Genomic DNA, 17,000 nt, shown 5'->3' with positions numbered 1-17,000 from the left:
TGAGCGGCTGGTTAGACCCAGGTGGGTGGGATGCCCTGCAATGGATGAGAGGATTCAAGGGGGTGAGACCCTTCCTTCCTGCGGAGAGCAGGATAGAGCCCAGCACATCAACGGGGGGGGGCGCGGTGAGGCCCCTTCACTCCTGCACCTCCTCCAGCGTCCCGCACCCCACCCGCGCCTAGAATCCCATGCTCCAGGAGGGGCTGGCCAGCTGTTGAGTCTCTGAGCCCTGAACCGACTCAGCATCTGCTAGAAAGTCTTTCTACTAGAAGTTGCTGTCAGTTCCCCCAAAGCGGTGACAAGGTGAGGAGACAGTCACAGTGAAAGTTCCTCCTGCTGCTGTGGGGAACCTAGAGGGCAGGGTGTGGCCCTGGGCCCAGGCCCTCCTGAGTTTCCACCCTCCCTGACAGCCATTCTATACTCTTCCTACCCAGCTGCCCTGGGACACTGGCCAGCCACTGGATGGGCCAGGAAGGCGGTGCTGAATGGGGTAGGGGGTGCAAAGCACAGCTCTGAACCCCACATCATTCTAGATTTTTCACCACCAGCATCTAGATGCCCAAGAGTTGACCTGATGGCCCCGGAAACCAAGTCCAGGTCCTCACTGCTTGGAGGAACTGCCTGACACAGAAGCGCATCCTAACCATCTATCTGGGCATTGGCCACCTGGTCCCCTGGGACTATGCCCACCCAGCTTTCTTGTCATTTTTCATTGTTGATTTAGATGAGTTCTCGGCCTACCAAGGACAGGAAGAGAATTCTGGAGGAGACTCGAGGCTGCAGGGGGCAGGGGTTGGAGGGGCTGGTGGCAGGTCTGCCTTGAAAGGTCCAGGGTGCAAGACAGGTGGCCCAGGGCGTCAGGTAGAGAACAGGTTGAGGACATGGTGCTTGGGGGTGGGTATGTTCTAGGAGGGCCTCTGGGTCCTGCTTGGTTATAGTTCCAACTCCGTGACATTCTGAGAAAAAGCAAAATGATGGAGCCAGTAAAAGGATCAGTGGTTACTGGGGGCTGGTGGGAGGGGGAGGGATGGAAAAGTGAATTAATCTATTCACATATAACCATAGAGACTTCAGGATGGTGAATTATTCTGTGACCCTGTAAATGTAGAAACATGGCCTACGCATTTGTCTAAACCTGTAGAATGTACAACACGATGAGTGTACCCTAATGTACACTAAAGACTTTGTGCGCATGTATGCTCTGTGTCCTCACGGAAAGCTGGCTGTGTCCCCACGGAGGCCAGACATCCAGTGTATATGTGGATTCCTACCTCACATCGTAGGGGCTTCCCTTGTGGCTCAACTGGTAAAGAATTCGCCTGCAATGCAGGAGACCTGGGTTTGATCCCTGGGTTGGGAAGATCCCTGGAGAAGGAAATGGCAACCCACTCTAGCATTCTGGCCTGGAGAATCCCATGGACTATACAGTCGATGGGGTCACAAAGAGTCAGACATGACTGAGCGACTTTCACACTCACCTCATATAGTACACAGAAGGGAAGTCCGTGGGCATTAAACATGCAAATGAAAACCAGAAAATTGTAAAGCTGAGTAAGAAGACGCAGGTCAGTGTCAAGGATCTGTGACTGGGGCATGTGAAGGACTTCTCAAACAAGATGTAAAACCTACGGCTGGTGAGGTTCAAACCTGATGGACCTGATTCCACTGATACCAAGATTTCGTTTATGAAAGGACACCACAGACAAAGCCACAGGGACCAGCAGATGGAGGGGAGCTTGCACAGTGTCACAATGAGTCGTTCTAGAACATGTGACCCTTGACTGAGTGGCTTCAAACCGCAGCAACTTATTCCCAAGAGAGGAGAGACAGGCGCAGATACACGGAGGAGGAGGACATGGGATGACCGCGGCAGAAACTGGAGGGATGGGTTTACCCGCCAAGGGCTGCCAGCGGCCACGGCTAGCAGAGGGACGGAAGGACCCTCCGGGAGCCTCCGAGGGACCAGGCCTGTGAATCTTGACCCGACTCCTGGCCCCCAGACTGTGAGACAGTGTGACTCTGGTTTTAAGCCTCTCGGTTTATAGTCATTTAAGATGGCAGCAAAGACCCAGCCCCACCCCTCTGGCACCTGGTCCCGGCAGAGTGAGGACACCGCGTGGGGCTGGCGGAGCCACGCTGCCTGAGCCCCACTGTGGGGGACACTGGGTGCACACACGGCCTCCAGGCCAGGCTCTGCTGCTCACCTCGTGGCACGCAGGGTCCCCCCCGAAATCAGGGTGCAGATCTCCCCAGGGGTTTCCCTGCCGACTGAACCCTGGGAGAGGAGCCTCGCTGGGACAGATGCTGTTGTCATCTCTCTTAACTTCCAGACTCACAACTGTCCTGCCTGTTCCAGGTCCACGGGGAGCTCGGCCGTCTCCGCGGGGGCAGGGGGGTCGGGCTGTGGGGACCACTCCAGGGCCCGGGCTCCTTCGCCTGCCACAGCCTGTGGGCCGTTGACATCCTACAGGCTATGCAGGGCCCTGGTGACGGCAGGGGCCTCAGTCGGGATGTCCACGCTGTCTTCGGGCTGGTTCGGATTTCCTCTCATAGGTACTGAAGACTCTGCACTTCTGTCCTGATTTGACGGCATGCTGGATACTGAGTTTTGAGGCAGCTAAAAACACAAGAAAAGATTTTAGCATGGGTGATTAAGCAGGTGTCCCCCGACCCCAGGGAGAAGAGGGTCCTGAGGAGGCTCAGGCAGGGCAGGTTTGCAGAGAACGAAGCAGGGCCGATGGGCTGGGTCTGGCCCCAGCTCTGCCCTGACCAAGTGCTCGGGTGCCTTCACCAGGACACAGGGCCTTTGGGTGGCTTGGGTTCCCATCGTGAACTGAATCAAAGATTTCTCCAGCTCAGGGCCCGTGGCTCCCGCTGAATCAAGAGCAGGGAAAGCGGCGGGATTGGAAGGCTCCGTGGTGGGCAGGGGATGGGATCCGGGGCTACCTTCACGGAGCTCGGGCTGATGGAGGAGGCACGCCCCCGGCCCGGGACCACGGTCACCATCTCCACGCATTCAGGGTCTCCTGTGAAGACAGACAGCGGATGTGCGGTTAGCGGGGGGCAGGAGGCTCTACTCTAGGCCCCAGGGTTCCTGCAGCGCTGGCGTGCCCTGCATCCCTCCCCCGGCCCAGGGATCCTGCCAGGGACGTCCAGGAGTGAGCCTGGCACGCCTCCCTCCTCACAGCTGTCTGGCCCCGATATTTCTAGAACCTCCCAAGAGGCCTGGGCTCCACCACTGGGTTCCTGCAGTGTGTGCGTCCCCTCGGAGCCTGCCCTGCACACGGCCTGGCCCGCAGGTTGGCCTGGGCCTCCGACACCCACTGCTGCGGGGGCCGGTGTGACTGCGCCCCGGTCCTCCGTCTCAGAGCCCTGGCCTAGCTGCTGACAGCTCTGTGCCAGGTTCCAGGCAGGGGCTCGTTCAGGGTGCCAGGACCCCCCAGCTCTGGAGACCAGGCGGCCCTGAGGATGGGCCTGGCCCTTCAAACTCAGCCTCCCCCACGTGGTTGCTTGCCCCCGCCAGAAGTCAGGCATGGGTGCTTTTATACCGTCAGGGAATCCAGCTCGTTTTGTGACCCAGAAATTCAGGCACATCACGACTAAGACAAAGCCCAAGCAGCTTCCAAGCAGAGAGCACCGGTGTCTCCTCTCTGAAGGGGAAAGACAGAAGACCCCCACAAGGTCAGCAGCCACAGGATAAAACAGAAACAGACTCAGCAATTCCGCCCCCGGAATGTGACCAAAGGACCAGAGACAGGCCATGGACAGATCCCCGCACCCAGCGCACTGCAGCCTTCCCACCAGCCCAGGACACGGACTCGACCTCAGGGTTTATTGAAAGAACAGCCCTGGCGGGAGGACTATGCATCTATTTATTTTAAATGTCGCTGGAGCAGGAGCTGCACGGCAAAGGTCAGTTTTCATTCCAATCCCAAAGAAAGGCAATGCCAAAGAAGGCTCAAACTACTGCACAATTGCACTTTAGCAAAGTAATGCTCAAAATGCTCCAAGCCAGGCTTCAACAGTCCATGAACCGTGAACTTCCAGATGTTCAAGCTGGATTTAGGAAAGGCAGTGGAGCCAGAGATCAATTTGCCAACATCCGCTGGATCCTCGAAAAAGCAAGAGAGTTCCAGAAAAACATCTGCTTTATTGACTATGCCAAAGCCTTTGACTGTGTGGTTCACAACAAACTGTGGAAAACTCTTAAAGAGATGGGAATACCAGACCACCCTAACCTGCAGGTCAAGAAGCAACAGTTAGAACCGGACATGGAACAACAGACTGGTTCCAAATAGGAGAAGGAGTACATCAAGGCTGTATATTGTCACCCTGCTTATTTAACTTATACGCAGAGTACATCATGAGAAATGCTTGGCTTTTCACATACAGAAAACTAAGATCATGGCATCTGGTCCCATCACTTCAGGGCAAATAGATGGGGAAACACTGGAAACAGTGAGAGACTGTATTTTCTTGGGCTCCAAAATCACTGCAGATGGTGACTGCAGCCATGAAATTAAAAGACGCTTGCTCCTTGGAAGGAAAGTTGTGACCAACCTAGACAGCATATTAAAAAACAGAGACATTACTTTGCCAACAAAGGTCCATCTAGTCAAAGCTATGGTTTTTCCAGTAGTCATGTATGGATATGAGAGTTAGACTATAAAGAAAGCTCAGCACTGAAGAATTGATGCTTTTGAACTGTGGTGTTGGAGAAGACTCTTGAGAACTGCAAGGAGATCCAACCAGTCCATCCTAAAGAAAATCAGTCCTGAATATTCATTGGAAGGACTGATGCGGAAGCTGAAACTCCAATTGTTTGGCTACCTGATGCGAAGAACTGACTCATTGGAAAAGACCCTGATGCTGGGAAAGATTGAAGGCAGGAGGAAAAGGGGATGACAGAGGATGAGATGGTTGAATGGCATCACCGACTCAATGGACATGAATTTGAGTAGACTCCGGGAGTTGGTGACGGACAGGGAGACCTGGCGTGCTGTGGTCCATGGGGTCACAAAGAGTCGGACACGACTGAGCAACTGAACTGAACTGACTGATTCTAAATGTGACAGTGCAAACAGATGAATGACTGGTAAAATTTGTACATTTATATTATTCACGTACATCCATATTATTACCTGAATCTCACAGAGCCACAAAAACAACTGAAGCCCCAACCAGCTGACAATAAGGATGGAGCCTGAAAATGCTGAGCTGCAGCCAGGGATCCAGAGACGAAAGGAACACATGCATAATACACGTGCATTTGCAGAAAATGCCCAGAGAAGGCTGGTCTGGGGCAGAAAGCAGGTCCGTCTTGGCCAGGGCCGAGCAGCGGAGGGAGTCCTTGGGGGTTTTGTGAATGCTGGGTCTAGACAGAGGCTGCCTACTAAGTGCCACTAAGTTGTTTACTTAAAAGTGGTTAATTTCATGTTATGTGAATTCCATCTCTTTAAAAGAGATACAGGGTTAAAAAAAAAAAAAAAAGGATGACTCTTACGTGGGGCCGGCAGACAGCACACCGTATCCGCGGTCGCGTTGCACCTTCGGACGACGACGTGCCCGGTGGGACACCTGGGTGGAGAGAGACGCCCGGGTCCTGGCTGTCACCAACAGGAGGGAGGCTCTCCCTGCTCCCCGCAGGGCCCCGGCAGGCAGCACCCACGCGTGGGGAACATGGGGCGGGGGGGAAGGGGAGGGCAGCGTAGCCCCAGCCCAGGGCACCGGCATCACACACACAGCACGCCCTCCGTCTCACTGGCAGGAAGGCTTATGGACTTTCCTTTTCTGTGAATATTTGTTGCCTTGTTGCCTTGCTGGTTGGCATGTGTACCGAGGGAAAAGGAATCAGCCCTGCTTTAAACACGGGCTCAGGAACCCATGGCTCCGCCCCAAGGGCTGTAAATTACAGGCTTATCACCCTACTGTAGCCGTGTTCATGCCCAGCCGGGTCCGTCAGGGCGGAGGGTGACGTGCTCACTTGCCCTCCAGTCTCCCTGCTCTGGGCGCTGTGCTGCGTGGTGATGACTGGTTTCTCTAGAAGTCGTGTCCTGGGCCCGGCTTGAACCCATCGCCCAGGTCCCCACCCTCTTCTGGGAACAAACCACCCAAAGTCCGGATCACAGAGCGGAAAACGCGGAGGAAACTGCAGGTGAGCTGGACCCCCTCCAGCCTGCCCTTCCGCCTCCTGGTGACAGAGCCAGCCCTGCCCACAGCAGGCACGTGAGTCCTGACTCCCGCCTACACCATGGCGCCGGGCCAGACACTAGCGGTTCCCCAGGAAGCAGGTGCCAGAGCACCCCGGAGCAGCACTCCAGAATCGGAGGGGAGACTCCATCTCACCAGGGACACTGCACACAGCCCGCCCGCAGAACCTTGCCCACAGGCAGCCTGCCCGCCTGGCCCGGCATCTTCTTGGCTGTGATGGGAAGGGTGATGCCCTTAGACAAATCTGGGGAGCAGAGCAGGGCGCAGGCAGGTGGGAGCAGAACCCAGGAGGGTGGAGGCCGAGCTGCAGCGTGGTGAGTCTAGCTGATGACCACGGGCCTTGTGTTCACGGCAGGTTATGACAGAGCGTGATTGAGAGGGTCTGGGGAAAGTGTGGTGCCAAGAGGCAGGGGGGTCATGAATCAGGGAAAGGCAGGCAGAGAATTCTGCGAAGACAGAAAGAAGCAGAGAAAATAGAGTTTCCACAACAGGCAGTACCCGGGAAGGGAGACAACTCTCACCAGGGAGAGGTTAGGGTTAGGGTTAGGGTTAGGGTTGGGAGCGAAGACTTGGCCGGAGTGGGCAGGGCTGCGGGGCAGGGGCTGGGCTGTGCACACGGGGTGGGAGGGACCACAGCCCCCTGGGCACACAAGGCCCCCTCCCCCGCCCAGGTCCCCCGAGCAGGGCCACCCACGTGCTACACAGGCTGCAGATTTCAGAGCATCCCACGTGGGCGTAGAAATAGCCCGATCGGCACTGGCACACTCGGTCGTGGGTCGGCGTGCACTCCTCCAACACTTCCTCATCTGCAAGGCCAGACAGATGGCGCTGGTCAGGGGATCTGGGGGGCAGGGGTGGTCAGTGTGGGGGCTGGGGGACAGACAGGGTCAGTGGGGGGCTAGGGGACTGGTCAGTCAGGGGGGCAGAGGGGATCGGTTGGGGGGGCCGGGGGGCCGGGGGGGAGCCCGGGGAACAGGGGGTCCAGTCAGGGGTGGTTTGTGGGACTCCGTGCTGTGTTTTGAAGGGAAACCCCCAGGGAGGCCCCCAGTGGGCTGAGCACTGAAGCGGCTGAGGGTTTCCTTCCCCACGTGCACCCACCACCCCAGGCAGAAGCCTGGGACTGGGGTGCTGCTGAGAAGGGTCCCAGACAGATCCCGACCCCCACAGCCGTCCACCCAAGGTGGTCCTGACATGCCCAGGGTGAGGGGGCCGCTCCCACCACCGTCCACTCCAGTGGCCCGGGCATATTCGTTCCTGTTGTCATGAGCTCCCTTCAGCTCCTGGGAACCCGAGTCCCTCCTCACACACTAGAGAGGCCCCGGGAAGGGTCCCTGGCCGAAGCCCTCTGCTATGGCCGACCCCTGTTTAATGTGACCCGCTGGCTTCTCCACGCTATCAGGACTGCAGCCCTTTGTGGCAGACAAAAAATATGGAGAATGCTTCTCCCACCAGCGTGTTCACTCGTCAGCTCTGTGGAATCCGGGCCAGCAGGGACACTGATGTCCTAGGGCAGCCTGGAGCGCGGGGGACTCTCTCATTTTGGTCACAGAAAAGTCCAGCTCCGGCTAAACCCCTGCGAGTCAGTCCCTGGGGCCTGTGGGGACAGAGTTTCCCCCTCGGTCTCCAAAGATGAACAGGGGAAAACCTTCAGGAAACATCGGATCTCAGGAACTTTCTCTCCTGCATTGGCAGGCAAGTTCTTCACCGCTAGCACCTGCTGGGAAGCCCTGGGTCCCAGGAACTTTGAATGTGGACAGAAGGTTAGAGAATCACTCTTCCTTTTTCTGGATGTGAGCACAGCTCACGGGTCAGGAAGGGAGCGTACCTTCCCTCTCAGAAAATGCCTCCTGCGGGATTTGGGAGAAACTCGATGACATCTGCAGCTCCCTTGGAAAGGGTGGGGATACACCTGCCCTCTGTTCTAGCCCTCCCACTTCTGTTTCTTCCCAGAGAGCTGATTTTTTTCTTATCACTTTGTGTGTATTTTCAAACTTCTCTAATTGAATACTAACCTACAAACTGAAAAAAAAAAAAAGATTAAAAATGAAAAAGAATTGTTTAGAATTTCAGATCTATGTGTGTAAGTATGGTTTTCTTCTAATTTTTCCACCCATTTTCACAACACTTTGGGAACAGTATTTTATATCAATAAAAGGTCCTCTGGCCAAATCCTTCCAGTATCCACTGAGTGTCAGCTTCTGTGACATATCCCCCTTCCTCTCTCAGATGCCGGAGGAAGAGTGTTCAGCATCTCCCTAAATGTTCGTGGGTGAACAGCAGTCCGTGGCTGCCTGTGCAGGCTCAACTGTAATGGCTTCTCAGGGCACATACCTAGCCTGACCACAGCTGGGTCCAAGGGCGGCAGACTGCAAGGACAAGGACACTGAAGGGCATTCGAGGGCAAGGAAGGGGCTCTGGTTGCAGACTCGCTCTCGGAGCAGGTGGAGCACTTGAAGCAGGCTTCCACTCCATAGAGGTACTTCATAAAGGTCCTGGGCAGACAAGTTCCCCAGGAGTGCGGCCTCCTACAGTGCTCACCAACATGCCGGCCTGGGCGGCAGACAGGGGCGGGGGCGGAGCCTGCACCCGGGCCGCTCACCCACCAGGCCCTTGGCCTTGCTGCTCCAAAGAGGACATGGGAAAAAGTAGGTCTTGGCATTTCTGATGAAACTAAATCTCTCAACTGTATCACACTCTTGGAAAAGATGACACAACGCACCAGGCTGCCTTGCAAGGACCCTAGGCTGACACCATGGCAGACAGATAGGGCTAACACACAGTTTATTGTGAAGACTCAGAGCCCTAGTCGACACTGTACCACCTTGACCTCCAGAGGCTTCAAGGTCAGCAGCATGGGCTGTTGGCATGCTGGTGGGCAGCCATGCCTGTGTGACTGGCCCCCAGGGGAAACCCTGCATAACTGGCTCAGGTGAGCGAAGTCCATGCAAGGTCACCCAAGGAGTATGTGCAACATAAGGCACGGCCGTCTGCCTGGGGTAGCACAGCCGGAAGATGGTGCTGAGTCCTGGACCCTGCCCCACCCACCTCTACACTGACCCGTGCCTTCTTTTGCCAAAAGCAGCCGTAACTGTGAGTATAACAGCTTTTCTGGATCCTTTGAGTTCTAAACAGTCACCAGGCTTCTGGACACTCAACGTGCAGCCCCTGCTGGCTGAACGGCCCAGGAAGAGGACGGGAGCTGGGCCCTCCCAAGCAGGCTCACCTCTTGCAGAGCACGTGGAAGTGGGGACGTCCCCAGTCCAGGATGTGCTACAAGATGCGTTGGCCATCAGTGCAAAGAGACACACAGCCCCCTGTTGCAGGCCTGGGTAGGGCCTGGGGACGTGGGCTGGAAGAACCCTGCCCGGGACTGGAGGGGACCCAGGACTTACCGGCTGGGCAGGCCTTGCAGCAGCGGCCCGCTATCAAGTATTCGCTGGGGCTGCAGGACTGGGAGCTTGGAAGCCCCTGGCCCTGTGTGAAAACCACACTGGTTTCGGTGATTGCCTGTAGGTGGAGGAAAACAAGAAACGATTACTAGAAGTTTCTTATCTGTGCTGATGCTTCCTCCGGAAGCAAAGACAATCTCCGCGAGTACCCTCCTCCCCCCTCGATCCCTTCTCTCCTCCGTCCCCCCACCTCTCTCCTTTCTCTGCGACCCCCCACCCTCCCCGGCCGGCCTCCCTTCCCCACCGGAGCCCCGCCCTCCCCGCACTGCCTGGGGGCCTGGGGGTTCGGGAGGGAAAGACTCCCCACTGCGACCTCCTCAAGCTGGGTAACTGGGTGTAGTGTGTTAAGGGTTTACTTTCTGACTCAAAACTCCCGCTTCATCCGGTTTTCCTCTAGGGTAACCCTGCCGGTGCCAGCCTCACTGGAGCGCGCGCCCATCCCCTGATCTCGGGGTCCTCCCACCCCGAGCCCCGCAGCCCAGGCCGGGCCCCGGCAGCGCGGTCCCACCTGATTCAGGAGCAGGAGCCAGGGCAACACCACCTGCAGCGCGGGCATCCTGGGACAGAGAGGGAGCACGCGGCTCGCCCGGGAATAAATAGCAGCGCAACCCCCCCCCCCCCCCCCCCCACGCCGCCGCCCCGGGCACCGCCCACCGTCAGTTCCTCCTCCCGCAGAGCAGTTCCTGACTGCGCGGCCAGGGCCTCGGTGACCCCGCCCCGAGGAGGACAGACTGCTCAACCCGTGGCATCTTCTTACAGCCCGTGGGAGCCACGAGTGGGGGAGGGGTAAGATGGATGGGGCGCAGTTCAAGGGGAGGAGACCCATCCTTCCCGAGAGCAGGGTACAAGCCAGGCACATCAACAGGGGCGTCAGGCCCCTTCACTCCTAAACCTCCTCCAACATCCCCCCTCGCCCCACCTAGAATCCCATGCTCCAGGAGGGGCCGGCCAGCTGTTGAGTCTCTGAGCCCTGAACCGACTCAGCATCTGCTAGAAAGTCTTTCTAGTAGAAGTTGCTGTCAGTTCCCCCAAAGCGGTGACAAGGTGAGGAGCAGTCACAGTGAAAGTTCCTCCTGCTGCTGTGGGGAACCTAGAGGGCAGGGTGTGGCCCTGGGCCCAGGCCCTCCTGAGTTTCCACCCTCCCTGACCCCCATTCCATCCTCTTCCTGCCCAGCTGCCCTGGGACACTGGCCAGCCACTGGATGGGCCAGGAAGGCGGTGCTGAATGGGGTAGGGGGTGCAAAGCACAGCTCTGAACCCCACATCATTCTAGATTTTTCACCACCAGCATCTAGATGCCCAAGAGTTGACCTGATGGACCCGGAAACCAAGTCCAGGTCCTCACTGCTTGGAGGAACTGCCTGACACAGAAGCGCATCCTAACCATCTATCTGGGCATTGGCCACCTGGTCCCCTGGGACTATGCCCACCCAGCTTTCTTGTCATTTTTCATTGTTGATTTAGACGAGTTCTCGGCCTACCAAGGACAGGAAGAGAATTCTGGAGGAGACTCGAGGTTGCAGGGGGCAGGGGTTGGAGGGGCTGGTGGCAGGTCTGCCCTGAAAGGTCCAGGGTGCAAGACTGGTGGCCCAGGGCGTCAGGTCCAGGGTAGCCTGCCTCAGTGGCAAGGTGCAGACCACTTCAACCTGGAGAGCACCCTCCCACCCCCACAGGGAGTGAAGCCACATAGGGATCAGAGTCAGTCTGGGAACACTGCCCTCAGAGCGGGTACTGGGAGTCCCGTGTGCCTGGTGCAGGCGGGAGGGTTGGGACGGCAGGAGGGCAGGGACGGCAGGGCACACCTGCCTGTTCCTCGGCCCCAGCCCATGTCCATCCCGTCCCGCGGTCTCTCCCTCTTTCATCCTTCACGTCCGTCGGCTGCGGTCTCCCTGTACTGTGGGGTGTGGTCTGCAGTCAGCTGCCCCCACCAGCCCCTTCGGGGCATCCTGGGCTGTCCCAGCAAAGGCCAGCCCACTCCCCTGGAACTGGCAGTCAGGAGTACTGGGAACGGTGGCCACAGTGGAACCGAAGGGCTGCCTGGGGGCAGCTGGAGGGGGGGAGTGGGTTCTGATTGTGGGGAAGGGACCAGGCCAAATGCCCCCTGGAGTGCCCCATGGGCAGCGCCCCCGTGTCCTTCGCTGGCTCATCGGCTGCTGGACGGGCCTCCTGCACTGGCTCCCCAGAGGTGTGTGGGGGGCGGGGGCTGCTGCTCTCTGCTTCCTGCAAACTGCACGCCCCTGCACGCCAGACCTCTTCCCGCTATCCTCAAGGCCTCAACCCTTCCCTGGGCCCTCCCAGCCCCAGACAGCTTCTGCTGGCATCGAATCTCTCCCCTGAGACACCCTAACCCTACTGGTTTCCAGAATTTCCCCCAAGAAGGCAGCACACAACATGTTTATTTCACACATGGAGATGTGTCCCCAAATTGGAGGACGGGCAAGAACATGGATACAAAACTGGTCAGCTCAGATGTCACCACCACGGCTTAATTTATGGCTCCATCTGTGTCTGCATGTGCAGAGCTTCTCACACACACACACGCACACATGCGCGCGCGCGCGCACACACACACACACACACACACGGCATCTGACACAGGAACAGAGGCCAGTTGACAGATGCTGTTCGCAGCCTGCCTAAAATATTGCAATTGCGTTTATTAAAAATGTGTGGGAAGGGAAAACCGTGCATCCGTCTGAACAAAGTGTCCCCCCTCAGGCCCAGGCCGGGGATGCCCCCCAGGCACGCCACGCTCACCTGTGCCCGCCCCAGCTTGGCATGTCTGGGCTGAGGGAGGTGGGCCGGGCCTGTGAAGTGTATGAACAGGGCCCCACCGTGCAGATAGCACAGGGGTCGGAAGGAAGCCCCATCGCAGCCCAGCCGGCGCCCGGAGCCCCCCTGGAGCGCGTCCAGGACAGTGTGGGCGGGGCCTCGGGAAGCGACGCTCCGTGTGTTGGGCCCCCAAGAGGACCTGGCGTGCCGGCTTGCTCCTCAGAGCCCCCACTCACCCCTGCTGAGGGGCAACACCCGGAGCCCCGCGAGCCCCCCTGCCCCTCCGCCAGCAGCCCCCCGAGGCTGCCCGGGGAGGGGGCGATGAGGCAAGGCTGCCAGGGAGCATGGCCCAGGGTGAAAGTGGCATTTGGCTTCAGCATTAAGGCCAGCGCGAGGCGGAGGGCCCTGTGGGAAAGGCCAGAGCCTCGCCAGGGGTATCCCGCGTGGCACCCCCCCAGGTCCCTCCTGCTGTCCTGCGGCCGTGGGTCCCTCCGTCCATGGGGGCTCACTCTGCCTCCATGGGGCTGGCTTAAAGTGCTAGGTGCCTGAGAGGGAGGCTCAGCTCCCCACTGCCCCCAGCCCTGCAGACGATGCCCACGCCGTCACCGCAGGGCTCTCATTCGAGGATGTGGTTAATGAGCAGCTGACACGCCAGGAGCACGCAGAGCAGGAGCCAACAGCGAGGGCTGCGCAGGGGGCCTGGGGCCGGGGCCTGCCTGGCGCGGGCCGTGGAGCTCAGCATGGCCGAGAGGTGCCTGCAACGAGAGGGCGCGGCGCCTCAGCCAAGGCCAGCCAGACAGCATGATGAGGAGTCCGGCCCTAGGGTGAAAACAGGGCTGGGGGCTCGCGTGGGGGAGGGCCCCAGAGCACGGTGGCCGCCTGGGGCTCCCTGGGCACACCCTCCAAGGACAGGGTCAGGGCTAGTGGAGCTGGGGCTCTCACATCCCCCCTCCCACCTCCACTGCTGTGGGCTGAACGGCGTCTGCAAAGTCCTGCGCTGGAGTCCTGACCCCCGGCAGCCAGAACGCAACTGTTTGGAGATGTGACCTTTACAGAGGTAAATAAAGTAATGGGGTCACTAGGCTGGGCCCTCATCCCACAGGACTGGGGGTCCCTGTAAGAGGAGGCCGGGACACAGACACAGAGGGGCGACACTGTGAGGACGCGGGGAGGAGACAGCCGTCTGCATGCCCCGGAGAGCGGCCTGGGGAGGACCAGCCCTGCTCTGATCTGGGATTTCCAGCCTCCAGGCTGGGGAGGGGCAAACACCTGCAGCTAAAGCTGCCGGTCTGGTGCTTGGCTGGCAACCCAGGAAAGCTGCAGCTCTGTCCTGGCCTCTTGACATCACTGTGTCTGGACCAAAAGCCAACACTTTTGGCTGTTTTCCACCACCTCCCTCACAGCAAAGCAGGAAATCTCCTTCTATGGAGAAGGACCCCCCTTCCGGTTCCCACGTCTTCCGGGCCAGGCTCCTCCATCTCGGTCTCTCACCTCAACTCCCCCTCCTCCTGGCAGCGGCCATCCTGTGGTGCCTGCACCCTGGACTGACCTCTGCATTCCCCATTTCCAGCTCCGCCCTGCCCAAATGCATCCTCCTCCAGGAAGCCCTCCCTGATCATGGAGACCACGTTCCTCCCCGACTCTCACAAGGTGTGAGTCTCCGTCTCCCTTGGCCCTGCACAGCATCGTGATGGAGCTGGCATCAAATGATGAGAAACGCCTCTGGGCCCCCTCGGGTGAGGCACAGGGGAAGTAGGACTGGCCTCATCACAGGCATGAGGTTCTAGGCTCCCAAGAGCAGCACAGGGTTCACAGCTGCCCAGGGCTCTCGGGCGCCAGGCTCAGAGCACCACCCTCCGCCCCGTCTCCCTCCTGCCCCAGGGGCACTGCTGTTCACAGATGGGGAGACTGAGGCCCAGACAGCCCAAGGTTTTGCAGCTCAGAGACTTGCAGCCTTGACTGGAGCCTGGCTCTGAGGCAGGGCTGGCGAGCAGGGCTCTGTCTCCTGGCGGGGGGCGAAACCGAACGTGTTCCCAGGCCTTCTTAACATGACTTGGCCCGCTGCTTCCGAGGTCCTACTGGTCTTGGGGCTGGGGGGGCCACTGCCCCAGCACCTCCTTCCAGCTTCTATCTGCCCCGCCCCCCCCCCCCCCAACCCGTTCTCCTGGCTCCATCAAGCCCTGGCTGCTGCCAGCGTCTCCCGGCCAGCTCAGGCTGTTCACACACCACTCCCTGCCCCGACTGCTCCTCGCAGATGGCAGAACCCATGAGGTGCCAGGGCCTCGCTCAGTAAGCAGACCCTCTTAAGTCCCGAGTTTGCAGCCAGAACGACAGTCCAGATGAAGGCCCCGCCCCACCCCCAGCTCAGGCCGTCCTGCAGCTAACCCCTCGCCCCCGGGCTGGTCCCCCGGGGCGGCCCACCTGTGCAGCTCCTGCTGGGCCTCCCGGATGGACAGGATCGCCTCGTGCAGCGCCTGCAGCCGCCTGGCCTCCTTCCCACACCGAGGGCACGGGCTCTTGCAGCCTAGGGGCGTCGGGGAGACGCGGAAGGAGCGGGGAGAGGCGAGGATGGGCGGGTGGGGGCCTGGGGCCGCGGCCCGCCTCCCTGCAGCCCCTGGCACAGGAGGGCGATGGTGCCACCCCGGAGGGAGCTCCCAGGCGCAGCCAGCCTCTGAGAAGCCCAGGGGGGCCAAATGGGGAGACAGGCACTCCCAGAAGACAGGCACTCCCAGAAGACAGGGGACCGAGAGGCCGGAGCCCACCAGAGTCACAGACCAGACAGGCAAGCCCCGCCCCTCGCCGGGCGCCCCGCCCCCAGCGCAGGCTCGGAGCCCGGCCCTGCCCCCGGCCCAACCCGGCTTCCCGGGTCCAGAGGTCTCACCCGGAACAAAGTCGCCGTCCTCCTCCTCCTCCTCATCAGAGAGCTCGGGGCAGGACTCGGGCGTGGAGCCGCTGCTCTCCGTGACCTGGCTGTGGCCCGAGGGCTGGTCGCTGGGCTTGCGGAGCCGCGGGTTGGGGGCGGACCCCTGGGGGGAGACGGAGCGGCTGCGCGGGAGCCCGCCCACACCCACCGCACCCGCGGGGCCACCTGAACCCTGGGGGACCCTCTAGGCTGCCGCTGGCCGTGGGGCGGTGCTGCTGGGTTTACGGCAGGGCGACCGTGGAAGAGGCGGCCGGCAGCGGCGGAGGCTGCTGGCCCTGGGTGGGTGTCAGGCCTGGCCCTGACCTGACTGCAGCGCCCACCCCGCCGCCCCCCAGACCCCCATACACGGGGAGACGACGGGTACGGGGCCGTTGGGCTCCGGAGCCGGCAGCGCTGACCCTCTCAGCGCGCGCCGACGGCCGGGGCGTCCCCAGCGTGGACGCAGGGACCCCCCGGGCTGGCAAGCCTCAGAGCAGCCTCTGGAGGACAGGGGTGGTCGCGTGACCGCAGGCCTGTCCCCGCGAGGGCCCAGGGGGTGCCCGACACCCTGCTGGGGCAGGGGGGCTTCCCACAAGGCAGGTTTTGGGGTGTGGGGCCCGCGCTGACGAGAGAGGCTGAGGAGAGGGTGGAGGGTGGAGAGGGGTGCCGGGGGAGAAGCGTGCGGGAGGGGCCGGGGCCATCCGGTCCGGCCTGAGGGGCTGCGGCATTTCGGGGAAGGAGCTGGGACACATGGCTGGGGAGGTACCTCGGGGAAATTGGGGCCACTGGGCAAGATGGGGGAGCACACTCCTCCCTGCCTGGGGGGACGGTGTCCCCCAGCTGTGTGCACAGTGGGCGCCCAGCGGGCACTGTTCCACAGGTGGGGCCACCCCAGGCTCCCCAGAAACGGCACCTCTGCCAGAGTGCTCCTCCCTTGTGCTCCCCAGGGCCTCCTGCTGTCCTCCCCACCCCCGCCAACCCCCTGCCTCTCCCACCCTCCTCACCCACCCACAGAGGCTCAGGCGTCTGTGTAAATGCCACCTCCTCCTCCTCCTGCCGCTTGGGCAAGCCCCTGGGCTGCCCTGAGCCTCAGTGTTTCCATCTGTACAATGGGACACCGCCCCGCCAACACCACTGAGGACGCTTCTGGGGAGTGATGGGGCAGGGCCAGTGCACCCCAGCACAGTGCCCTGAACATCGGGGTGTCCCAGGAACTGCGTGTCCTGCAAGTCCAAGGGTCTTGGCCCCTTGCTGGGTGGAGAAGGGTGGGACAGGGACCCAGGGGGACACCAGGGGAGACCCTGATGTGTGTGGGTCAGAGTGTGATGGGGAGTCAGAGGAGGAGGGCCAGGTTAGCTGGGTGTGAGGTGGGGGCAGAGGACCCCAGGCCAGGCCCAGGGGCAGTTCTGACCTGGCGCCTGGGCCCCGGGCTGCCCAGGAAGGCGGTCTGGCCGGCCATGGTCTCCCGCTGCAGGGTGTGCAGGACCCCGTCTTGCTCAAACTGGGCGACGTCCTTCATGGGGTCCCAGGGGCTATGACTGGAGGGTCCGGAGAGTGTGGGTAGGCAGAGCCCAGCCCTCAGCCCCTCGTCAGGGCTGGAGCCCCCAGGGGAGTGGCCACAGCCTCCCCCATGTGAGCAGCCCCCGCGTGACCCTCCCTTCCCCTCA

At 60.5% G+C, this 17,000-nt stretch overlaps 2 protein-coding genes across 5 annotated transcripts in view; both read right to left on the bottom strand.

Annotated features, from left to right (window-relative positions):
• Nucleotides 1-1,660: 1,660 nt before the first annotated feature.
• Nucleotides 1,661-10,258, bottom strand: LOC110130950 (tumor necrosis factor receptor superfamily member 22-like). Of its 2 annotated transcripts, XM_070457830.1 has the most exons (7): nt 10,168-10,258; nt 9,603-9,717; nt 6,905-7,016; nt 5,504-5,577; nt 3,549-3,650; nt 2,947-3,026; nt 1,661-2,617 (listed from the first exon to the last, which is right to left on the bottom strand). In XM_070457830.1, the coding sequence occupies exons 1-7, from the start codon at nt 10,213-10,215 to the stop codon at nt 2,465-2,467; spliced, it is 684 nt and encodes a 227-aa protein (XP_070313931.1). In that variant the 5' UTR covers nt 10,216-10,258; the 3' UTR covers nt 1,661-2,464. The 2 variants fall into 2 exon arrangements, with proteins under 2 accessions (XP_070313931.1, XP_070313932.1); XM_070457831.1 differs by lacking the exon at nt 3,549-3,650.
• A 2,020-nt stretch (nt 10,259-12,278) lies between these two features.
• The window catches only part of OSBPL5 (oxysterol binding protein like 5), a 68,805-nt gene continuing 64,083 nt past the window's right edge, over nt 12,279-17,000 (bottom strand). For 2 of the 3 annotated variants that reach the window (XM_070457829.1, XM_070457827.1), the window contains 4 exons: nt 16,745-16,871; nt 15,313-15,457; nt 14,853-14,955; nt 12,279-13,186 (listed from right to left, as the gene is read on the bottom strand). In XM_070457829.1, the coding sequence (XP_070313930.1) occupies nt 13,048-13,186; nt 14,853-14,955; nt 15,313-15,457; nt 16,745-16,871 (514 nt within the window). In that variant the 3' untranslated portion in view covers nt 12,279-13,047. Of the gene's footprint in view, nt 13,187-13,287; nt 13,479-14,852; nt 14,956-15,312; nt 15,458-16,744; nt 16,872-17,000 lie in introns of those variants that run through there. The other variant, XM_070457828.1, reaches the window with a different exon arrangement.

This window comes from Odocoileus virginianus, chromosome 28, assembly GCF_023699985.2.
Source record: "Odocoileus virginianus isolate 20LAN1187 ecotype Illinois chromosome 28, Ovbor_1.2, whole genome shotgun sequence".
Lineage (NCBI taxonomy): Eukaryota > Metazoa > Chordata > Mammalia > Artiodactyla > Cervidae > Odocoileus > Odocoileus virginianus.
Note: the sequence above shows the minus strand (reverse complement) of the source record. Positions and strands in the feature narration are given on the sequence as shown.